Source organism: Coenobita brevimanus, chromosome 90 (genome assembly GCF_032717465.1).
Source record: "Coenobita brevimanus isolate Jiangsu-jjx chromosome 90, ASM3271746v2, whole genome shotgun sequence".
In the NCBI taxonomy this organism is placed as follows: Eukaryota; Metazoa; Arthropoda; class Malacostraca; order Decapoda; family Coenobitidae; genus Coenobita; species Coenobita brevimanus.
In genome coordinates, this window is record NC_137043.1 from 13,656,724 (window position 1) to 13,682,769 (window position 26,046).

General features: G+C 41.1%; 1 protein-coding gene across 1 annotated transcript in view; it reads right to left on the bottom strand.

The window, feature by feature from the left end:
• Positions 1-26,046, bottom strand: part of LOC145411601 (uncharacterized) — a 176,675-nt gene that overhangs the window by 60,222 nt on the left and 90,407 nt on the right. Inside the window, exon 8 of the mRNA XM_080281612.1 lies at positions 3,488-3,617. Coding sequence (XP_080137738.1) covers positions 3,488-3,617 — 130 coding nt within the window. The remainder of the gene's footprint in view (positions 1-3,487; positions 3,618-26,046) is intronic.

Consider the following 26,046-nt stretch of genomic DNA (forward strand, 5'->3'; position numbering starts at 1 on the left):
ATGCTCGTCCACGCCTTATACAGCCTCGGATACCTCAGTCCGAATGCAGTTGAAGATGTTATCTTCCAGTTACAGCTTTCACGTTAACAAGTATGTCTCGCAACACTCACTTGGGAATTGACTTCTTTAGAGCTTATCGTATCTCACCAAGATTACACGACGTTCGATAAAATTTGAGTAGTATCGAGAATGATCACAGCACTTAATATCAAGTCTTTGTAATGATGTTCGGATGCTATTTTGTCAGTTAACTAAACGTGGGAGCGCAAAATTATCGATATTTCGAGGTAACTAAATATACAAAATATTATGGATTGTTTCTCCCCTTCTGGCACTTTCTCAATTAGCATTTCTAACACTAAAATTAATTGAGACTGAATGATATCTTTGAATTTACTCAAGTAAGAGGTTATGAAGATTGAGCCAATTTAGATGTTGTCAACCTCCGCTAACCGCGTGTTTTATGAAGGGGAGGAGGGAGTGCGTATGGAGGGGAGGAGGGAGTGTGGTCGGCTGATGTAATAGCCTACTTAATGCGAATTACATGATACGTAGATGTTCACTTCTAACTTATCTCTACGATACAAAAAAAAATCACTCTTATATGATACTTATGGTACGCTTATACTAAATTGTTCTTAATTACTAAATTGCAACTATCTTACATCTAAGTTACACTTATATTACATCTTAACCTAACTTACTGGCACTACATAAATGCCTCCTTCATTCCAAGGGCCCATTCAAAGCTGAATGAAACAGTTTGATAGTTACATAAGTTAAATTCCTAAAATATCTTTGGACTGAAGGGGTTAGTATTCTGGACGTGAGGAAACCACTAAGTATCGTATTCTAGCAAACACCAGAGGTCACTCGACTGAGGGAAACTCCAGGCCAACATCAACATCTTAAAGTAATTAAAAAAAAATCTTTTATACGATCTCAGTTCAAGAATGTTTGGGAGTTGGTTGTAATATGTTTTGTAGGTGAATGAGTAAAAACATAAGCCTACAAATGAAATCTAATATACAACTTATGCAAAAGAATGTGAATTAATACTTGTGAAGTAATTTGTACCTGTCTGAACAGATAAGGTGCAAACGCATGCAAGCATATGATAAAGCAAGATATCGGCATCCACTTTAGTCGTCAACCAGGAATAAAGATCCAGACCCTAGACGCTGGTGAGGCTTCACTTATATCTTGAGTCGAACACGTTACGTCCACGCTACAGTGGCTCACAAAATAATATTCATAACTCCACATACGATGAGTGATTTGCAGCATGCTTACTCGGTGCTTCAAAATATGATTTTAAAAATATTGTGTTACTCGAAGAATACAGGATGATAAGAAGCATAGTGAGAAAGCCAAAGCATACTGCATGACTAAAAGTATGTTACTACTATAATGAAGTATTCTAAATGAATCAGGGCATACTGTTGAGTGATTCAGAGCATACAGGTTGAATCGAAGCATACTGTATGATTTGAAGCAACCTATACTTATTTCTTTAAAGTTTATAGTCAGAAGCATACTAAGGGTTGGGAACAACAAAGCATGATTCGATGCATAATGGATAATTTAAAGCATCCTCAGTGATTTAAAGCACATACGGTGATTCGAATAATACTGATTGTCTCAAATAATTTACGGTGATTCAAGGCATATCTGGATTATTCGAATCATAATTGGTAACTCAAACCATACTGATTTATTCGATGCATACAGAATGACCCAGAGTATACAAGATTATTGAAATCATACCGAATTAGTAAACTGAAACTCACTACCTAATGCAAAGTATATTGCTTGAAGCATAAACAGTGGATGACTGGAGGAACATTGTAACCTGGAATTCAGGTTAATTAAATCATAAATTCAGACATGTCCAAGATGCAAATCGTATTCGTGAGTGATCTGAGCTATACTGGATGATTTTGAACGTGATTATTATTTTTTTTAAGAGGATGAAAAGAGAAAGGAAACACAAACAAATAAAAAACTCCATGCATCAGACTGTAGGTGTCCTCCATTCATAAAAAATCTCTAACAATTGGAATTGAACTGCTGTAGGTTGAAGTTTGGAGGAAATTATTCTGGGAGAGCAAGTTACAAAGAGATGCAGTTCGGGGAATACAAGAACTATGATAGGCAGAAAGTTCTGCAATATGTCAGTGTGACAGTCCAGTCATGAGTGCTACCAGATGTCCGTGTAGCGTGAGGGAAGGCGTGAAGAGGTGGCACAATGGATGCAACTTCCCAAAGCATTTGTCATAAAAGTATTTGTAAAATAATGCAAGGGAGGCAACATACCTTCTTACTTCTCGGGGAGGTAGTTAATTTATAATAGCAAGGTTATTACTAATTCTTACTGCTTTGTTTTTAATTCTGTCCAGTTGTTTTAGTGCAACCTCTGCACATCCATTCCACAAGGGTGAGCAATATTCCAGATGAGAGCGCACATGACCCTGGGAATTATAGCTAACTGCTCATCAGTGATAAGTTACAGATTCTCTACAATAATATAGGTTTCTTTGAAGCGGTTTTAGCAAATGATCTGACGTGAGAGGTCCTGACGAGGGCATTGTTAAGTGAAACATCGAGAATGTCAATACTTTTAGGGAGAGGAATATTAATAGGATTGGAGGTAAAATGGGAATCAGGCAATATCTATCTACTATTAGTAAATTATACATATTTGGTTTTCCTAGTGTTAAATGATGCAGTGTTATTTTGTCTCAATTCAGTGATCTGAGATAAGCCTTGATTTATGGAGTGTGCTGTACTGAGTTGTGAGTGTGAGATATTAAATTTTGTGAATGCATGTTTAAGTGTGCGTGAACTGTGAAGTGTTGGTTCATCTGCATATGAGTGAATGGGATAATGGATGACAGATAAGAGATCATTAAATATGATTTAGGAATAGGTTGGAGTCAGGGCTGATCCTTGTGGCACGCCGGCATTAACTGAGCAGAAACTAGAGCATACATCATTTACTTTTACCTTTCTGTCACTGAGATATTAGGAAATCAGTGGAACAGAAAATGATAGGCCATTGCAAGGGAGTCTGAATACCTGGGAATGGTACCACACTCTGTTAACTGACAACTTTTTTTTTTTTTTTTACTTCAACTTGCCCTAAAATTACCATCCTTCCAACACAGATGCTGAGTTATATGATGTGGTTAGCAGTAGAGTATGATGTAACTCATAAATAAGTGCTATGAAAAGGTGTAGAGCCATGGTTTTATCATATTCTGCCATAAAGTTGCATGAATATTCGGCATGCGACAACAATCTGGGTAACATGACATAACACAACTAAAGAAAAAAAGCTATACAATGGCTCTACATCCTTTAAGTAGCCCTTTTCCATGCCTAGTATTCTGTTCCCATGTTAATTTATTGTTACAACTGTACACTGAAGATGGAGATTCGGCAACTTTTGGTCAAGTAATGGTGAAAAAACAATTGAGAGACTGACCCGTAATAATGTGGAGGGAGATAGATGCAGGGCGAGTGTTGGCTGGCTGGCAGGTGTAGTTCCCGCTGTCTGCCTTGCTTACCTGCGAGATCCTCAGCTCACTCTCGCCCAGCCGGTTAACCACTGTTATCTGAGGACAAGGTAAGGGGAACATAATTAGGGGCATATTCGCAATTGATTTGGAGATATTGTATCACATTTCCTTCATGATTTGTTCTGTATGTTACACGCCAGTATCTTACTGTATTTTACTGATGCAAATTAGGATGGTTTTAAAACCATTTAAAATTCGCACTGGGGAAAGTTAAGATGTAATGTGTAAAGTAAGTCATTAAGGAAGAGGTACTACGAATTCTCCTTAGCTACCTGCAATACGTCACTTAAGCCACTGATAACGTCAGAAATGTCAATTATCATATTTATCATATTCTGTCTACTTTAAGACAACTGTATTCAGTCTGGGAGTAACTGGATGAATGCTAATATCCATACTGTGGACAAAGCTGAATCAAATCGTCAGGCTGTAGCAAGAATAAACAAGACTTCATCGTACTGAAAGAAGTAGATCCAATAAATATATTGTTATGCCGGAAAGATCAGGTTAGTGATTATATCAGATATGAGGAACATTCTAGAAATTGTCATACAAGAAGAAATATTAGGATAGTGGTTTATAAACAGAGATGTGAGCATCATTTTAGAAATTAGGTGTAATGCTGTATTATTAGGTTAACGTTTTATAATCCGGAGATGTGAGGAACATTCTCGAAACGTCGACATGTCTGTTTTATTTTCCTTCTCTTTTTGCCTTAAAAATTAGTTCTTGTAATTACTGTTATTAAGCATTGTTAATTTACGTGCATTATTGCATCAGAAAATGTGAGCTCTCTCCTAGACTCTAGAATACTCTGGACTGCATTAGTAGTACAACGGGGAGAGGAGGTTTTCAAATGGATCCACCCTGCTTCATGGCAGTTAGCTAGAGAGTAACGGATGGAGTAATTGAGTGCGCAACGGCCAGTGAAACAGTTTAGCACAGCTGTTAGTCACTGAGTCACTGAGTAATGGACGGAGTGAATTGTGTTTAGACTGCAACAAGAGAGTAACAGACGGAATGGATTGTGTGCACGGCAGTTCAGTTTAGTGAGCCAGGGGGTAACGGACAAAGGCAGAGTTTAGTTTGTGCTCGTCAGCCAGTCAGAATGGAGTGATGGACAGCGTGCAGCCAGTGAGTCAGTCGCGGACGGACAGTCATAGAGTCAGTGACAGAGTGAGTCAGACAGTGAGGGTTAATCAATGAAGGACGAAGTACGAGTAGTCAGTATGAGAGGCAGCCTGTTAATGAACGGACATTGAACGAGTAGCGATGAGGACGACGATAGTGTGGAAAAAGAGAGGCAACAGCGTTTTCCAAGTGTAACTCAGCTGTGCTCTGAAGGAATAAAACCCTGAAGAGTTCGTCAGTCCCTTAAATTAACATCCTGGCCTGTCTACAGGTCGTTCTGGACCAATCAACGGACACCTACGAAGCAAAAATATTTAGAGTAGGAAGCAGTGTAAACAATCACAGCAAACCTCTACATCCTCGTTCCACCTCATGAGACTCTGTGACGCTGAGTGTGAAAGAGGGATATAAGTTAGACCTAAAATGTTTTTAACAATCCCAGTTGTTGTGGCAACTTCTTCTTTCTTTTTTTTTAACCTTTTTCTGGAGGAATGCTGCGTCCTGCCCGTTTTCGTAAGCTATGAAGAGAGAGAGAGAGAGAGAGAGAGAGAGAGAGAGAGAGACTCTTACCTAGCCAGTTCATCACCCTTTTCTGAGGATGAAATAGACCACACTGCAATGCCTATGGATTGCACAAACCGGCACGATGGCGTATTATTCAATTAGCTCAGGCCTCCACAAGATTATTATATTTTAGATAAGAAAGATTACGAGTAGTGAAATGCTTCATTATGGCTTTTATCTAACCCCATCACTTGGAAACTACTAAGCTGAATGAAATCTACTGGAAGTGGCGAGAATGAACTGAGAAAAATGTTGAATGTCTGAAGACATCATGGAAGATAATCAAATTTTTTTCAAGTCCCATCTTTCCCTAGAATTCGATACAAAACCATCAAATATATAACACCAAGCCCCTACTTGTATTGCTGGGTGAACAGGGTCAAGTGGGAAACAAACTGGTCCACAGGTATGAAGAGCCTGATATTCGAACTCGGTTTCTTCAAGTTTCGAGCTAAATATGCTAACCTAACCAGTGCAAGACTGGTTCCTCCATGGTGTGACTCTTGCTTTGCTTGTTGAATAAAGAAAAAGATCCTGGCAGCATTACAGTGAAGATAATTGAAACCGTGCAGTATGACGGTAGTAAGGTCAAGTACACATACACAGCCCTCACATATGCAATGTAAAATGACCCCGATTAGAACTACAGTTGAGTGAGGGATCATGGATGATGAATAATTTCCTACTGTGTCAAATGTTGTTTCATGGCGCATTGCAATATACACAATTTTAAACTGAAGAAAAGCAAAGCAAGAAAATCGAACATTAAAATAATAAAAAGAACTGGGGATATTTGAGGGAAAGGTAAAGGCCAATCGAGTATTGCCTGAGGCTCCAGAATGACAAGGGTGTAGGAGGGACCCAAGGCTAGGCTGTCTTCATCCAGATCTGTGAAGCAATAGGAGACTACCCTGCATCCCTGGAATCTTTATGAATTGTAGAAAAGAGTTACCAAACTCTTCTGATTCAAACGGAGGGACTTTTTACCCAAGGCACAGAAAACTTCGCTTCAACTTTTCAGCTCCAATTTATATTGTGCTGTTGATGTGGATGTGATTGATAGCTTACGAGAAATACTCTAAGATGGTATGGCCGCGTGGGGAGACTGGAAAATAAGTGACTGAGTAGAGGAGTGTGTTACTGAGGTTGAGGGGGGAGGGGTGGGGAGACAAAGGATGAAACAGAGCGATAATGTGGAGAAATATCAGAGAGGGGAGGGTGAAAGGTGAAGGGAGGGCAGCCAAACGACAAAGCACAACATGACGTGGAGGTGATTTGCTTGTAGGTTCGCCTTTTGGGATTAAGGTGTGCCGTGAAAGATAGGTAGCTAAATAGGCAAAAGATATATGGAAATTTATATATAGTATAGACAGTAGTTCAAAGCGATCGTTATTCACCATAAAAACTGGTACGAATTAGTCTCGAAGTGTTCCTGATGTTACTAGTTTGAGGAATATTACTTATCGGGTCACTGGTGAAACAAACGCGTCACTGAAGACAAGGTAGACTCCACTGCCTCATGGTTTCAGAGATTACGCAGATGCACACAGAGGATGGTAAAAACCAGTGTTCAGTTTAGTGATGGTAATGACTATTTGTCATTTTTTTTAAATGCAAGAAAGAAGAAACCAAAGGCCAGGAGCCCGCAAATCGTTCCTTCAAAAAAACAGACAAACAAACAATACAAAAGAGAGCTAAATTCAAGATCAGTTCATATCGAGATGCCTGGACACACTGCGTTTGAAAGACTGGAGACCATAGGAAATAGGAAATACAGAAGGGTACAGTTCCAGAGTTGACCTCTTGCATAAATGAAAGACTGGGAATAACGGTTAACTCTTGCATTAGACAGTTGGACAGAAAACGGATGAGAGTTTGTTGCTAGACGGGAGATGGAGGGATGCAAGCAGACAGTTCAGAAGAGCAGCGACCATTGAAGCAGCGATAGAAAAGAGATAAAGATGCAACAGTGTGGCGAAGAGACAGAGGTTGAAGAGAGCCAGTAAGAGGAGGAGAGTTAATGAGGCGAAAAGACTTTGACTCCACCCTATTGAGAGGAGCTGTATGTGGGGAGCCTCCCCACACATGAGAGTTGTACTCTACTCAGGGGCGAATAAAACCCGCATATAAAGTCAACAACTGTGCAGAGGTAAAGAAGGTACGAAGTCGGCTTAGCACACCAAATCTCTTGGAAGCAGATTTTACTAGAGATGCAATATGATCGTTCCAAGACAAGTCCTGAGTGAATGAAACCCCAAGCATGTTCGAAGATGATACAGGATTGAGCTGGATATTATTAAACATTAGTGGGTACTCCTGTGAAAGATTGTGTTGGGTTGATAGGTGTAAAAACTGAGTTTTTGAAGCATTAAAAACAACAAGATTATTTTTAACCCAGTCAGAGATAGAAGCCAAGTCAGACATTGGGTATGCCATAGCCTCATCCATTGTTTGCTGAAGTAACTGCTGAGATGGACGTTGCGAAAACCGAATGGAAAGGTGAAGGGTGGAATCATCAGCATACAAGTGGATAGGATGAGATGTACAGCTTAGAATGTCATTGATGAATAAAAGTAAGAGAGTTGATGATAGGACAGAGCCCTGAGGAACACCACTGCTGATAGATCTAAGAGAAGAATGATGGCCGTCTACAACAGTGGCTATAGAACGACCAGAAAGGAAGCTAGAGATGAAGGCACAGACAGGACAGAAACTGTAAGAGGGCTGTTTGGAAATTAACCCGTCACGTCCCAAGCTATTTCGCCCCTCTGACACCCCCCAAACCCAAGGCATTTTCGAAAAAATTTTTTTTGGCTAAAACCTTCGCTTTTGGTGAGAAACGTCGAAAATTCTTAGAGAAATCGCTCACCTGAGGTTTAAAATATTCAATCCAGGTACCAGTACCTCCTTACCTGACTGGGTTTTCTAACAGGCTGGCACCAAAGAAAACGAGTTCTGTGAGAGGGTAACTATTTTACACCACTCATAAACGGTATTTATTTATTTACTTGGTACGAATTTATATGTAGTACGAGAGTATATTGGTTTTCAAACAGTAATATAGGCATTATAAGCATTGTTTCACTCACTAACTAATCACCATACCTGACCTTCTTTTGCCACATTACCTGATCATTATTTCTGACTGTTTCTTCCTCTAATGCTATGTAAACTTTGTCCTCCACATTGTCATTGATTGGGGAATCACTCTTGCCCTGAATGTTTTACTGGCCAGGTAACTGGTAACAGGTGAATTGCTGAGACAATGGCGTGAGGGGGGGAGGGGGGAGGTTATGCAGGGCATCTTGTAGAGGAATAGAGGAAGGTGTCCTGTGTATACATACGAAAAATCACACGTGAAAATTGAAAATTGTGAAAATTAGGGACCTTGCAATTGCACGATGTACCAGTACGTCATCGGGACTGGCAAATGCAAAATGTTGCAACGTACCCATACGTCGACGGGACGAGGTGGGTTAAAGATTTATGCTACAATCAACTGAATGCCTTTGAGATGTCAAGTGCAATGGCAAAGCTTTCGGCAAAGTCCCGAAAGGAGGATGACCAGGAGTCTGAAAGGTAGGTAGGAAGATTGCCAGTGGAGCTTCCCTGACAGAACCCATACTGACAATCAGAAAGAAGGTTGTGATAGGAAAGATGATTTTGAGTTTTTCAGTTAAGAAATGACTTGAAAACTTTTGAGACACAGGATGTTAAAGCAATTGAAAACTTTTGAGACACAGGATGTTAAAGCAATTGGATGATGAAGGATTGTGAATGGTCACCCTTCTTTGGAACTTGCTGAATGAGAGCAAACTTCCTCCAAGAAGGAAAGGTACAAGTTGAACAACAAAGGTGAAAGAGTTTACCTAGGCAGGGTGTAAGCACAGACACACAGTTCTGGAGGACAACAGGAGGGACTCCATCAGGCCCATGCGCCTTGTTAGTATTAAGGCCAGTGATGGCAGAAAATACATCAGCTGAAGAAATTTTAATGTCTGCCATGTGGAAATCTGAGGGGCATAGTGATGGAGGAACAGCACCGGAATCGTCTAAAGTGGAAATGGAGGAGAAAGTCTGAGCGAAGAGATCTGCTTTATCAGTATAAGAAATAGCTACAGAGCCATCAGAGTAGAGAAGAGGAGGGAAGGATGAGGTAAAGTTGATAGAATGGTTTCTGGCAAGGTCCCGGAAGGAGCGGGAAGAATTTGAGTTGGTGAGTTGAGAGCATTTAGTACAGATGAACTTATTTTTAGCAGAGAGAAGAGCAGACTTAGCACAATTCCGGGAAGAAACATAAACAAGATGTGATTCAGGGGTGGGTTGGATCTGGTACTCTTTATAGGCCCTCTCCTTAATGCAGACAGCATTAGAACAAGCGTGATTAAACCAAGGCTTTCTTGCATTAGGCAGAGGATATGAGAAGGGAATGTATACTTCTATGCCTGAGAAAATAACCTCCGTAATGCACAAGGCACACTCAGATGGCTCCCGGCCATGGAATCAATGATCATTCCAGGGAAAAATCAAAGTACCGCATCCGGGCCTCCCAATCAGCAGCTCCAAAGTGCCACAGTCTACATTTCTTTGGGGGGTCCACAGGTCGTACTAGAGTGGTAGGGCAGGTCAAGGTAATAAGGATGTGATCGGAGGAGCCCAACGAAAAGGAAAGATTAACAGCATAAGCAGAAGAATTAGTTGTAAGGAAGAGGTCATGTACGTTGGAGCTCTCTCCAAGGCAGTCAGGGATACGGGTAGGGTGCTGTACAAGCTGTTCAAGGATAGAAAAGATGTAGGCTTGTTCACCAGATGGATTAGTGAAAGAATAGGAGAGCCAAAGGTAGAATGAAGATTCAGAGAAAGAAGAAATGGAAAGAATGTGTTCCATCGTAGAAGTAAGAGAGTAGAAGAATTTCTGATAGTCACCAGAATTAGGAGATAAGTAAACAGCGCAGATATAATTAGTCAAAGAATGATAGGAAAGCCGAAGCCAGAGAGTAGAGAATTCAGAAGAATCAAGCTCAGGAACATAAGAGCAAGATATGTCCTTGTGTACATATACGCAACAGCCACCTTTGGCTTTGAAATGAGTATAGAGAAAGTAGGAGGAAACAGAAAACGGTTTGCTGTCAGTTGCCTCAGACAACTGAGTCTCTGTCAGGAAGGGAATGTGAGGTATAGAGGAGGAGAGGTGGTGTTCGACGGAGAGAAAGTAAGGAAAGGCCACAAGTGTTGCAGAAATGAAGAATAAGTGAGTCAGACAGCTGTTCCAGGCATCTAGCTGAGTTGTCACCGGGACAGGGGTGGATGGGGGCATTTATGGTCCCCCCCATGGGGACTTCGAGGCTTGGTTATTCTGTGCCATTTATTTATTTTATTTTTTTTGAAAAGAAAGTGTAGTGTGTACTGTGCATGTAGAGTGGTGTTGACAGTAAGAGACAACTGTATTGGAGAGCATGTTGGCCTACAGTACTCTGTGCGTTACTGAAACACTGAAAAAGTTCAGCAAAGGGTGATGGTCAGGAACTAGTCCCAAGGGCTGATGAAACAAGAGCTCCAGCTCTCCCTGTCATCAGCTTTCCATCTATCTTGGGAGTACTACCCTGCTCGACTGTTGCTGACATTCTGTTCCCTAAGTTTCAGTTTAACATGTTTATTAAAAAAGGCGTTGTACATGCTACTGGCTGAAAAAAAAAGTATTCCTATTTTTCTAACGTTTGTATAATTAAATGATATTTTAATATTTATGCTTATAAATAGCAAAAAGCCAAGATTTTTAGCACTAAGGAAAATAGCTTTTATATCTTAGAGGACGAGAGTGACGATTTCGTCACGTATGCATAAAATCTATAATAAATGATACAGATGAAAAATACATTAAATTTTATAATTTTTTCAATATTTTGAACACACCAAAAACTAGATTTCTTAAAGGTTGGAAATTAACTAAATCATTAAAAGGCTATCATTCTCCTGCATGGTGTTACTATCACTTCAGTATCGACAGTTTGCATCAGTAACATAGGTACTGATACTGAGGTTCAATCTGCTGCATAACTCCCTGAGGAAGAGGTTTTACCAAGTACAGCTCAGATATTGGCACAGACTTCTGACACCATGTTGCTCAAGAATCTTACCACCAAGGCATCAACTGCAGCTAAACGACAATACAGTTAGTTAGAATGCACTCAAACGGCTCATACTTTCTGCAACGCCAATAAAATTCATGATTCCTGCATCTGGATCTGGATGCTCCTCAAAACCTACTAAACTCTTCCATGACCCACTGTCCATAAAATTTGACTGAAATATGATAACATGTTTATGGGATATCTTGCACACAACAAACAGACACGGTTGAATGCAAAACTTCCCCTACCTTCGTCGGCGGAGATATTAACCAACAGCAAGCATTCAGAGCAATATCCGTGTGCACAACACATTTGACTTTGCCCAGTGACTTCGATATTCAACCAGTTACCCTCAAAATCGAAATTCCTCATTGTTGCCTGACCTATAACATTTCCTTTAACTTTGGTCCAAATCAGATAAAAGGTGTAGGATACCATGTGTTTGCCACAGTACTCTGACAATATATTCTTGGTTTGTTCTTTATCCCTACAACTGATTCTACCCAAGCTATATGAAGTGACTCATAATGAAGAGATTAATGATGGCTATATCTACCCCCTTCAGCTCAAAGTCTCTCCAAAGCTGAAATATATCCTCTTGAGAGACCAAGAATAAAATGTGAATGGCACCATCATACTATTCCATCAACTGACCATTTCAAATAATGAAGAATTTACTAATAAAAGATTTCATCACATACCGAGGGGAACAAGTCCTACAGGTATACTGTGTCCTTCAGATGAAGAGTCCAACAAAATGCAAACTCATACTTACTGTAATCTCAGACTTAGTACACACTCAAGCTCATTTAACAATATCGGTTTCACTGACCTCGTCACTGTCGTGCAACTCGGAATCTAACTTATCTATGCCTACATGCCATAAAATTTCAGTTTATCTGTTATTTTTGGTCCGCAGCTGCTGACTGGAATTGTTCACACCTTGCATGCACAATAAAAATCACAGTATGCTGTGGGTGCAATTATAGCTCATCAATATCAAGCTGACAATTCCCATTTTTTAAAAATTTATATAAGCTTTTTGTCGTGTCTTCTATAAATATGGCCCTCCCACTGCCATTTTTATTTTCATTCATCAAATTACGTCTTCGACTCCAATCCGTTTCCTAATCCAAGCTGATACTTTCCTGTCACTTAAGTGATTCTAGCATCGGTTTCTTCCATCTCTCTATGGCTGCTTAATTTTTTTTTTTCTTCCCCAGAGGTTCTATCAGTGTCAATGTTTCTGAGCCGTAAGACATAACAGGGAGAACGCACTGGGAGAACGCACTGATTATTATCGCCTCACTTTAAACACAATGGTAAAGTGTCCTGTAATATGCTGCTCAGTTTACCGAAGGTGCTCCAACTCAGTTTTACGTATCCCTCTTTCAGGTTCGAAAGTCAAGTTAGTCTGTAAAACTGGCCCAAGGTATGCAAATTCATCAACTAGTTTTAAAATACGTTTGGATTCTTATTTCCTCAATCTGGACTGGTAAATAAACACGACTCTTGTCGCTTTCTTATTCATCTTCAGTCCTACACAAAGACTTTCTCTGTTTAAGTCTTCTATCAATTCTTGCGGTTAACCACCTGATTCACTGAAGAGAACTATGCCACCTGCGAACCTGAGGTTATTCAGATATGCAGTACCTATTTTAATCCCGTTATTACTCCAATTAAGCTTTGTACATACATCTAAACATATTGTAAACTATTTTGGTGAAACTGTATCATCCTGTCTTACATCTTTTTTACTGGGATTTTTCCAGTATATGTATGGAGCTTAATGGTCACAGCTTCATCTCTGTATGTCGTCTACAGCAGATCTGGTCTCATCTACACCCTGTCTACGAACTGCAGTCAATACCTGTTGTGTTTATACAGAGTTGAAGGTTTTTTTGTCATTTATGAACACCATACATAAAAGCTTCGTGTACAAATTTATCTCCTCAGTTATTTGATTTTACTGTATGGAAGTGGTCGATAGCTGAGAATATATATATATATATGTGTGTGTGTGTGTGTGTGTGTGTGTGTGTGTGTGTGTGTGTGTGTGTGGTAACTAAAATGTAATCTTGAATGGAATCAAATATGGAATGGAGGGAGGGGGCATGGCCAAGAGCACTAACTGCTGAGAGGAGAGTGACGCCAAGGTTGAGAACCTCTGGTCTAATCCATGCTAATGCCAACCACTTCTGTTAGTACCTTAACTTGAGATGCCTAATGGTGGGGGGACTGGAGGACTAGTAACAGTCTTCTCTAACATCTTGAGTTAATGGCATACTACACCCGTCTCTTGCGCACGAGCGTACCCGTGTGTGTGTGTGTGTGTGTGTGTGTGTGTGTGTGTGTGTGTGTGTGTGTGTGTGTGTGTGTGTGTATGTGTGTGTTTTAACAGTCAGCTAATAAGGGTCTGATCTGTTTTTGACCAAACTCGGTGGAAGGGTTTAGGGTCAGACAATAAGTAATCCTATTGTCTTTTAAAGCAATAGATCAAAGGTCGCTGTCACAGAGCAAGGTCAGTTTTAAAAGTTTTAACCAATTTAGGTCAAACTTTCTGGAGGAGCTGAGACAAGGGCTGAGGTAAAATGGTTTAATTTTGAGAACATTTAGCCAAAAGTCAAGGTTGCAATGATAGGTCAAAGGCTAAGGTCATAAGGCAAGGTCAGCTCACAAGTTTTGATCTGGTCTGAACCAAAAACTTGGTGGAAGTTTTAAGGGTCAAATAATAACGAAAGGATTCGCTTTTCAGAACAATCAAAGGGTAATATTGCATGACAGGGCGAAAGTTTGACATACGAGTCTGTGTGTAGACATAATAATGAAAACAATTGTTATCTGATTTGTATCAAACTTGGTGGATGAGTTGAGGATTACACAAGATGCTGACCTGTTGTTTACAATAGGTCAAAGGTCATGGTCAATGTAAACAGTTTTTACCTGATGCAGGCTAAACTTTGTGCAAGGTTTCAGTTTAAAATCAGGAAAAGAGAATCGATAATCTCTTTATCCTACCCCCCGAGGGTAGAGGGGCTTCAAGAATACTCCTCCAGTATCCCTGCTTGTCATATGAGGCAACTAAAAGGGTTGGTGGTGGGTTAGTGCCCCACCTCGTAAAAAGAACTAACTAAACAAACAAGTAAAGCGCCTCGGACCAGGACAGACCATACATTGACGACTAAGGAACAGATAAAGGACATTCTGAGGATGGGGACATAGAATGTGAGTGGAGTGAATGAAGAAATGAGAGAGAGACTGTTCAGGTGCTCCAGGATGCAAGAGAAGATATATGTGGATTGACTGAAACTAAATGGTAAGGTGAAAGGGTGAGAGAATGGGAGTATGGTTTAGGAATATGTGAGAGAGTTAATGAGAATGAGAGGGCAAGAGAGGGAATATGTCTGACGATAAGCATGAAGTGGAAGGATAATATAAGAGATTATGAAACAGTGGGCGCAAGGATTGTATGGGTGAGGATGAAAGTAGGTATACAAGCGTGGGCGATTGTATGTGCGTATGCTCCCACAGAGGACCAAGTGGCAAGAGTGAAAGATGAGTTTCGGGCAAGTGTAAAAGCATGTATGGATGAGTTTGAGAGGAGTGAGAGAGTATTTGTGGTTGGAGTCATGAATAGCAAAGTTGGGAATGTACGAGTGGATGGAGTGGTTGGTCAGTGGGGTGTGCCAGCTGAAGTAGATGAGAATGGTAGTGCTTTGGTGGACATCTGTGCTGGTAAGGGGTTGGCAATAGCCAACACCTACTTCCGACATAAGATGATCCACAGGTATACATGGAGAGTCATGAGGAGGATGGATGGTGAATTTGTTGAACGAAAGGCATTGATAGACTTCGTGTGGACGAGCGAATGAGAAGACAAGGATTGGATGCAAGAGTGTATTGCAAGAGTGTGGAGAGGGTGGGGGCATAGAATCTTGGACCATCACTTAGTGATGGCCAAGGTAAGACTGCAAAGAAAATGGGTGAAGAGACGAAGGGGAAGACAGGAGGACAAAACTCCAGTGAGAAGAGTGGAGAAGTTGCAAGATAGTGAGAAAATGGCAGAGTATAAGAGCATAGTGGAAGAAAAATTGGGAAGGTATGAGTTAGAGCAGATGGAAGGGGTGGAAGACATATGTAAGATATTCATGGAAGAGATAGGTGCAGCGTGTGAGGTGGTTTGTGGAATGAGGAGAAGATGCAGGGGTGTGCAAGGGACAGCACGGTGGAATGAGGTGAAACGAGCTGTGGAACATAAGACGAAGGCATATAGTCAATGGGTAGCGAGTAGAGGTCGGGGAGATGATGAGAGAAAGAAGCGAGAAGTATATGTGAGCAGGAGAAGGGAGTTGAACAAAGAGGATGAAGAGCTTGGGAGGAATCTGAGTGTGAAATGGAGGGAGAGTAAGAAATTGTTTTGGAAGGAGGTAAAGAAAGTAAGGCAGTGTGAAAGGGGAAATAGTAAAGGAGTGAAAGATAGGAATAATAGATTGTTGATGGAGAAGAGAGAGAAATTGAGGAGATGGAAAGAGCACTTTGAGGATTTGTTGAATGTAGAGAGTGAGAGCAGTGAGAGTATAAGTGGCTGGGGAATGGCTGGGAGAAGAAGAGATGAGAGAAGGGAGGAAGAGTTCAGTAGGGCAGAAGTAGTGGAAGCAATGAAGAAGATCAAGATGGGAAAGGCCCCAGGAATTGATGGAGTGTGTGGTGAAATGCTGAAGTATGAGGGTTAGATTGTAGTGGAGTGGATATGGAAGTTGTGTAGATTGGCCTGGGAAGAGGGGAGGGTTCCAGAGGACTGGAAATCAGGTATAATTGTTCCTTTATACAAAGGAAAAGGAGAGAGAGAAGTATGTGGTAACCAGGATTGGATCAAATACTGATTTTTTAGAGGTCAAATACAAATACTTGTGACATTATGATGCAAAAATGCAAATACAAATATAACTACTTTTTCTTTTGGGTGCCAAAATACAATTACAAATACAAATACATTGAAAATGTATTTAAATACAATTCAAATACAAATACAATTGTATCTGATCCACCCATGGTGATAATATACGGAGACTCAAGAGCTCACGGGACTTGGAACTTGAGAGTCATGGCTGCATGTCTGCCCGGATGCTCGTTGACTCGATCTGAGCCTGTGATCTAACTCAGCGAGTCAAACAAAAATGGCGCGACATTTAAATTCGAAATACAAATACAAATACAAAATACTTTTTCTTCTGGGTACCAAAATACAATTACAAATACAAATACATTGAAAATGTACTTAAATACAATTCAAGTACAAATACAATTGTATTTGATCCACCCCTGGTGGTAACCATAGGGGTATTTGCCTTCTTAGTGTGGCTGGAAAAATATATGGTAGAATACTCATTGATAGGGTTAGGGATACAACAGAGGAGCTAGTTGCAGAAGAACAAGGGGGATTTAGGAAGGGAAAAGGGTGTGTATATCAGATATTTGTTTTAAGATGTTTAGTGAAGAAGTATTTACAGAAGGGAAAGAAAGTCTATGCTGCCGTTATGGACTTGGAGAAAGCTTCTGACAGAATAGATAGGCAAGGTATGAAGAAGGTATTAACCCGCCCCATCCAGTCGACGTATGGGTACATTGCAACGATTTGCATTTGCCAGTCCTGGCGACGTACCGGTATGTCATGCAATTGCAAGGTCCCTAATTTGCACAATTTTCAATTTTTGCGCGTGATTTTTCGTATGTATACACGGGACACCTTCCTCTATTCCTCTACAAGATGCCAAGCAGGGACAATGCCTTACACCGCATAACCTCCCCCCTCCCCCCCTCACGCCATTGTCTCGGCAATTCACCTGTTACCAGTGACCTGGCCAGTAAAGATAGTCAGGGCCAGAGTGATTCCCCAATCGATGACAATGTGGAGGACAATGTTTACAAAGCATTAGAAGAAGAAACAGTCAGAAATAATGATCAGGTAATGTGGCAAAAAAAGGTCAGGTATGGTGATTCGTTAGTGAGTGAAACAATGCTTATAATGTCTTTCTTACTGCTTGAAAACCAATATACTCTCATACTACATATAAATTCGTACCAAGTAAATAAATAAATACCGTTTATGAGTGGATAAAATAGTTGCCCTCCCATAGAACTCGTTTTCTTTGGTGCCAGCATGTTAGGAAACCCAGTCAGGTAAGGAGGAACTCCTACCTGGATTGAGTATTTTAAACCTCAGGTGAGCGATTTCTCTATGAATTTTCAATGTTTCTCACCAAAAGCGAAGGTTTTAGTCAAAAAAAAAAAAAAAATCGAAAATACCTCGGGATTGGGGGATGTCGGAGGTGCGGAAAACCTTGGGACGTGACGGGTTAAAAATATGTGGAGTGGAGGGGAAATTGTTGAGTGCTGTGAAGAGTATGTACGAAAGAGCTAGGGCTACGTTGTGAGAGGATGGTGAGCTTAGTGAGTTCTTTGATCTCAATGTGGGACTGAAACAGGGTTGTGAGGCTGTTTAATATATACATGGATGGGATTGCAAAGGAGGTGCAAGGTAGGGCAGTGGATGTGGGGGTGGCTCTAATGAATGAGGGTGAAATGTAGAAGATTCTGGTGTTACTGTTTGCTGATGATACAGTACTGTTGCGTGAAGATGAATGGGAGTTGCAAGGTTTGGTGAATGAATCTGGGACAGTGTGTAGGAAGAGGAATCTGAAAGTTAATATAAACAAGAGTAAAGTTATGGTGTTTGAGAGGAATGAAGTCACTGAGTGCACAGTGAGACTGAATGGTGAGGATATGGAGAATGTGAGTGTATTCAAGTACTTGGGTAGTGTGATGACTAAAGATGGAAGTTTTGGGATGAAGTGCTTGGAAGAGTACAGCAGGGAAGGAAGGTTGTTGGTTCACTGAAAGCAGTGATGAAAAATAGGGAGGTGAGTATGGAAGTTAAGAAGTCACTGCATGATAGTATTGTGATCCCTACCCATAAGTATGGAAGCGAGGCATGGACCTTGCAAGAGGCGAACAAGTCAAGACTGAGAGCAGTGGAAATGAGTTACTTGAGAGGAGCATGTGGAGTGACATGGAGGGACAGGTTGACGAATGAAGAAGTGAGGGAACGTTGTGGGATGGATGTGGATGTGGTTGAGAAGATTAGGAGAAATACACTGAGGTGGTTTGGATATGTGGAGAGAATGGAGAATGAAAGACTGACTAAGAGGTGTTAAAGCTGTCGATGGTCCCCTTTACGTCACTTGCAGGTAAAGGCAAAGTCTTGTAGTAGTTTTCTGACAATATATTAAACACCGTCTTGAATCAATATACAGCGATGGTGGACAATTGCACGTCCAACCCCAGACTCGTTAGGACAGCTACTGATCGCCGGTTTCCACCGGCTAGAGAGAGAGGCGGTGCGACTACAGAAGTCGTGACTTAAAGTTCGTAGACATAACACTGAGCGAGCGTTGACGTCCTACTTGGATCCTACTTACAACTACTTACATACTATATAATATCTACAAAAAGGTTGCAAACAATTTTCCCCCTCATCAAAAAGTGTGTCTCCTGACACAGTGGTGGGGCATCAAGTCATAATACGGCAAGAATACAAGTGGTCTGAGTATACAGTGAACCGAGACTACATGGGAGTACAATAATAAATGAGATATTGCTACATAATTCACAAAGCAGGATGTAAGAAAGGATTAATATATTTACAGTACATGGCCATGTTGGAAAAATAGCATAAACATATAGGTCTGGTCAATTTATAAATATATATATATATATATATATATATATATATATATATATATATATATATATATATATATAAAATCACAAAATGAGTTTTACTCAGAACTACCATTTTCCAGGTCTTTTGGTTGTCGGACTAACCTTGTTGCTACACGGATCTCATGCAACCTTTTGTCCATTCGGTTGAGACAACAATACAGGATACAAACAATTGCAATAAAATCTAGAAAACATAAGACAACCTGAGGAAATACAAAGACTGGATGTGACCAGGAGCGATTAAAAGCTGAAGAGAACTGGTTCATAATGAAATTAGAATTGTTTAGATAGTTCAACATAAGTAGGTTCTCTGATGTGATAGAAAGATTGTCTGTTGGTAGATGAAAGGTAGTATTAATAGGTTTGAAGATGTCATACTTGTTGGAGCGGAGTGCGAAGTGATAATGTGTGGCATGGGCTATGATAGACTTTACCGTACAGTAATCAGGGGCCTAATATAAACCAATTGCGGATAGTGAACGGACAGGAGTCCCTGGACAAATAAGACTGACTGGAGTTGAGACACTAAAGAAGAAGTAGCGGATGTGATTTAGACGAGCATGGTGTACCTGGCTTTTGGGAGCCGGAACAAAGGTACAGACAGGTTGTACTGAGAAGTTAAGGACTAAGGCAGATTCGCAAGGAGCAACGCTGCCAGGAAAAATTGTTAGGAGGTACACAGCACAAACACGGGAGTTGGGTGTGAGAAGGGCACATCTACCGAGGTCACTTGAGGAGAGGAAGGCAATATAGAGATGATCATGGGAGAGAAGAAAGTAATCTGAAGAGACAGAGGCTTGTACTAGGGAGTTATTGTACCAGAAGGGAAAAGGAATGATGTGAAAGAGATCGAGTATGATGGAAGAACGAAGAGGAATATGAACAATTATATCTTTAGTAAGGAATGTGGCTTCCAGTATTGGGTAGTAGTGTTTTAAAGAGGAAAATGGAATCATAGGAGACAAGCCGAATGTTGAGTGAGCCCATTCCAAGGTAGAACGAAGGTCAGAGAGAGATACTAAATCTAGGGTCACACGACTATCAACAGCACTGACTAAAATACGAATTACGCTAGTAACTTGGGAGACAGGAGAATCCAGAGACACCTGCAAATTATCAACATGTAGTTTATCATACATCAATTCTGAAATAATTTTAGTCTGTGATACTTCACGCTTAAGAACAATCGTAAAACTATTTAATGTATTAGTAACATCATGTAGATGGTGACTCATCTGTTGCATCATAAAATGTTCAATACGTAACACTCTGTTTTGGGACTCGATGGCATTGGATAATTGGATTAAGTCCTTTTTATAACCAGAAAGTTCACGGTTAGTCGCTACACCAAATAATCCACTGAGGATTTGTCCTCCAAGGTCAAAAAGTCCACGTTTCACTCGTGAGCGACCCACAGGCGTTTGGTGAGGTAAGGAATCTTGAAGATGGTTGAACTGATAACGAATATAATCTAATTTCCAGCAGATGGGTAGGTAGAGTGGGTATAAAAATGTGTAAAATGAGGTGATCTTAGAGGTGATGTTGATACAGATGTTAACGACAGTATGAGATGATAACGTTATGCAATAGACTTAGTGGTAGAATGCAACTTGGCATGATAGTCATTAACAGTAGGGGAAGGCTGAATAGTAATGTCTGAAGGAAGGTTTAGAGAAGAGGAAGGAGGTTGAGTAGGAGTTTACTGTGGGGATGCGGTCTCTCTTAGTGGTTCCTCCAAGACTATGCGTTTTGATGCACGTTTGAGATGATCTGCATGCACCCATGTCGTCTCTGCCTTGTGCGGATCTCTTAATTCGAATTTATTACCTTTACGAGATATGACACGGAAGGGACCCAAGAATTTACTGTTTAGTTTTGATTCTCTGTCATGATCTAGGGCAAAAACTAAGTCATCTACTTGGATGGTAACATCTGTGGAAGCGGCATGTTGGTTATGTACCATCTCCTCATTTGTAAGGGCCAGATTATCCTGAACATATTTATGAATTTTCTGGAAGTTGGATAGGTTTACTCGCACATAGTTATCGTAGTCGTAGATCGGATCAGGTTTGGATTGCGACAGTGAATAAGGTAATCTTTTGTCAAAGCCATATATGATGAAGAATGGTGTTTCTCCAATTGACTTATTGATGGATGAATTAATTGAAGCAGCTACCTGTGGAATCCAATCATCCCAGGTGGAAGTCTGATCTACTATGTGACGCAGACTCTCCAATATCTTTCTGTTCTGGCGCTCCACTAGGCCATTGGAGGCTGGATGATGGGCCACTTTTATATCGCATTTCTTAATTCCGTATCAATGACAAACTTCTTCCAGAACTGAATTATTGAACTCTGACCCGTTATCAGTTAAAATTACTTCTGGTGTTGTGAAAGGGCAAATAACTGAATTAATAAAGCCATGTGCTACTGCGTTAGCAGACTTTTCACAAAATAGAACTAAGATAACAAATCTAGAGAAATGATCGACTGCCACTAACAGACACACGAAGCCAAATTCTGTAAGAGGCAGCTTCAGAAGATCGAGAGAGACAGTTTGCCAAGATTTTGATGGTACTGGGTACTGCAATATAGAAGCAGGTTGACTGGTTGTCCCCTTGTGATGGGCACATGATAAACATGCATCGCAGTGTGCTTCTATATCCTTTCGCATAGTGGGGCAATAATATGACAGACGTGCTTGCCCTAAGCTTTTGTCTTTGCCAGGGTGTGATGCATGAGGGGTGTCGTGGATTAAATGGAGGGCTGCAGGAATTAAGTCTGTTGGAATGACTAGTTGCTTAACTTCGCGACGAGGTACGTTGTTACCTGTCAGTACTGAGTTTTTATAGAGCAATTCATTGTTGAGGAAGAAATCAGATACAGGGACTGGTAACTTTGGCAGCGAAGAATCATCGCCTGACTCTAGGAAATATATGACCTGTGACCATACGGGGTCCTCACACTGGAACCTACATAGTGTGTCATAAGTAAACGCTAAGTTTACGTCGCAACTGGTTGAGACTGTGGCAACATGCCGCGAGAGGGCATTAGCTACGACATTGGATTTTCCAGGAACTTATTCAAATGTCAGATTATAGTCAGTCACAGTGACTGCCCAACGTGCAAGTCGACTGGTAAGGTTACGTCCCCGAAACAAGTCACATACGGGAAGATGGTCGGTTTAAATGTGAACAGGATATCCGTAGATGATGTCGCGGAAATGTTTTAGGGACCAGACCACGGCAAGGGCTTCCCAGTGAGTTACACTGCAATTCTTTTCCGCGGAGTTTAGCACACGGCTAGCATAGGCAATGACACGTTTCTTTCCTTTGGAGTCATATTGCATGAGAACGGCACCTAGGCCTACTCTGGAAGCATCAGTACAGAGAAGAAATGGTTTAGAATAATCAGGGAATGCCAAATCTGGTGATTGTGCTAGAGCAGATTTTAGTGTCGTGAATGCGGTTGCCTGTTCATCAGCCCACACAAAAGGCGCATCCTTCTTTAGCAATTTTGTTAATGGCACAGCTATCTTGGCGTACACTTTTATGAACCTTCTATAATACCCACTGAGACTGAGGAAACTGCGCACAGCATCGGTGTTGGTTGGAGTTAGGAAATTCGTCTCACCTCTAACCTTGTCGTCTGATGTGTGAATTCTGTGAGCGTCAACATGTCCTAGGAATTGGAGTTTCTTACGTAAAAAGTCACACTTTGATGGTTTGATCTTAAATCCAGCTTGTTTGAGTCTAGTGAACACTTCGGCTAACTTTTCTAAGTGTTCCTCCACTGAGTGACTAGCGATTATGACATCATCTAGACAAGCAAAAACTGAGTGACCTATCATGCCGGTGAAAACTGTATGAATTAGTCGCATGAACGCTGAGGGTGCATTTCTCAAACCGAATGGAAGTCTACGGAATTGGTAATGACCGGATGGAGTACTGAAGGCAGTGATAGGACAAGATGATTCTTCCATCTCGACTTGCCAGTAACCACTTAAAAGATCTAGGGAGGAAAAAACACAATTGTTTTCGCCTAAGGATTCCAGCAAATTAGTGAGTACAGGAATTGGAAATCTGTCCGGGACAGTCAGTGCATTCACGCGTCAGTAATCTATGATTGGTAGTAATTCATCACCTTTCTTTGGAACCAGAAATAGTGGGCTGTTCCACGGGCTATCAGAGTGTTCAATGACCTCATTATCCAACATGTCCTGAATAAGATGATCGGCTTGTTGACATTGGTTATGTGGTAAACGGTAGACAGGAATATATACTGGCTGAGCACCTGGCTGTAATGTAATATTATACTTTACCAAATGTGTCTTTCCCATATTCTCACCGGGTAGGGCTACTACTTCGCGACAGTCTCGCAAGAGATTAATTAATTGATGTTGGTGTTCCGGGAAATCACTTTGTTTCACATGAGAATCAAGATTAGATGGAATACTAGCGGACCGAGCAACTGAGCACACATCGGCAACAGGGTATGGGAAATCTTGGCACACACATACGGCTGCTGGGTATACCAAGAAATCGCCAATCTGAGTTCTCGTTCATAAGGTGTAAGCGACGTTTGTTGTGTTTGCAATATACAAGTAGCATAAACCATCCTCCAGCACCGTACACAATGCTGACTCATAAGCTAAGCCATTCATACAACACGTCTCAGGTAAGGTTAGTACATCCACTTCTGCTTTCGCACCTACAACACGAACAGAGACTTTGGTAAACTTGTGCAGTAACATAATTGTGCACTGATTTGTTACTGCATGTCTTATCTCTGCGTGTTGTAAAACATCAATCACACTATCTGAGGTAGTTATATGAGACGTGTCTGAGTCGCCGAGTGTGCCACTGTCAGAGGGGTTGATACGATCTATAATTGAATGCTCAGAGGATGTAGTACTAGATGGTAGTGTACCTGGCTGTTCAGGTAACGGCATGTGTATTTGGTTACTCTTGACTACTGTTGGAATCATGTGAGACTTAATAACTGAGTCGGTTTGGGAAAGTACCGGACGTGGATATTCCATACTAGATATTGGGAAACTATTGACATGTACACAATGAGAAGCAGGGAGGAGAGCAATGGCTTCTTGGGCCATTGTCGAAAAGCCAATGAGAGTGTCCGCTGGATACCTAAGATCATTAGTGACATGAAACTCTACGTCAAAGGGTCTTAAGGCTTTATCAAGTTGTACTTCTGGTGTGATCCTTCCATTGACCTGAAATTCTGAGCCATCCACACCGCATAGGCGAATGTCAGGTGGTTCGAGGAGCCCAACTCTTTTAGTTATTTTCCTAATGTTGTTTAAAGAGGTATCTGAGATTAGATTTACCATAGATCCGCTGTCCATAAAGAAAGAGCTTTGTACCCCTTCACTCCATCCTAGAATGACTAAGCCTGAAGATGTTATAGGTCCTACCTGACGAATGGGGAGTTGATTTTCTGTTACCTTATTTTCAGACACCGGCGGATCTTCTACTGTTAGGTTATATTTCTCCAATCCAAGCGCTCATCTTCCCCCGACTGACGGCTCTTAAGGTAAAGACACTCGTCCGTGGAGTGAGTTGTGCTGTTCTTATGGTACTTGCAAGTTAGACGTCGGGACCGCGAAGGTGCGCGCGGGCGTTCCCGTGTGCGAAAACGTTTTCTTTGTATGCACAGCTAGACTCTCTATGACCTACATTACCGCAGTGCCAGCACGTAATTGAGAATTGTTTGCTTCGTCGCAGAGTTGAATTGTCACGACCGCTAGAAGGTGAACGATATTGTGAGTGAGACCGATTACTAGGTTTGGTTCTTGTAGTTGGCCGTGAACGAGAGGAATCAGATGAAGTGATGCTGGTGTGTAGTACTCTCGCAGTACCACTTGCAGAGGGAGAGGGTGAACTGTAAGAATCGACCTGGCGAGTGAAGTCTCTTCCTGACCTCTCTACAATTGTTTTACTGAGATTTTGTCTCCTGGTTTAAAGCCAACTTGTAGTGCTACTTGTTTTTGGGAGTCCGAAAGCCAATTCAGAAATCTAAAGTAACCGAACAAGTCTGCAAAATTATTTAATGTAATCATGATCTCCCCATTGTGTTCTGTTACCCACTGAGTACCATGGAATAATTGGCGCAACTCTGAACTCGTCGCCATCATAGTAGCGGCTGCCTCAATTACTTTTGCATGTTGGGGATGTACCTTCATGTCTTCCTGCATTTGCTTGAGGAGTTTAGTTAATCCTATAAGGGAAGCAGAATTGGAATGTTGGCAACAGTATTGAATAAGCCGTTGGCTAAACGTGTCAAACGTTTGACAATCTTCAAAGTGTCCCGCACGAATAGCGGCTCCTATTAATGATCTGCTATGATGAAGTTGACTGAGAAGGTATAAAATTTTCAATGGTTCATTTACAATCTGGCAATTATGAAGCTCGTTTTCGACCTCTCTGAGGAAATCATAAATCGAAACAGTACTATCCTCTTCTGTAAATTTGGGTCTATTCACATCATCTAAATATATGGATTGTGGAGGTGGAGGGTTCTGAGTCGCCATCGTAAGAAGAGGGTGAGTCCGCGAAGGTGAGGAAGTAGGCACGGTAGTGAACTGAGACGGTGTGTGGGAAGGAAGTGTCATGGAGGTAGTGGTGTGTGTATGTGTAGTAGTAGGGAGGGATAACGACTGTGGAGAAGACTGAGCGGTTTCAGGAGAATCAGTTGGAGAAGATGATAGAGTATCTGGAGTTAATATATCTGGATTTAGGATAGGAGTAATAGGTGTAGTAGAAACAGGTACGGAACTTACGGTTGGTTTGGTATAAGATCTGCCACTGTGAAGATTTACATTATCACTACATACAGCA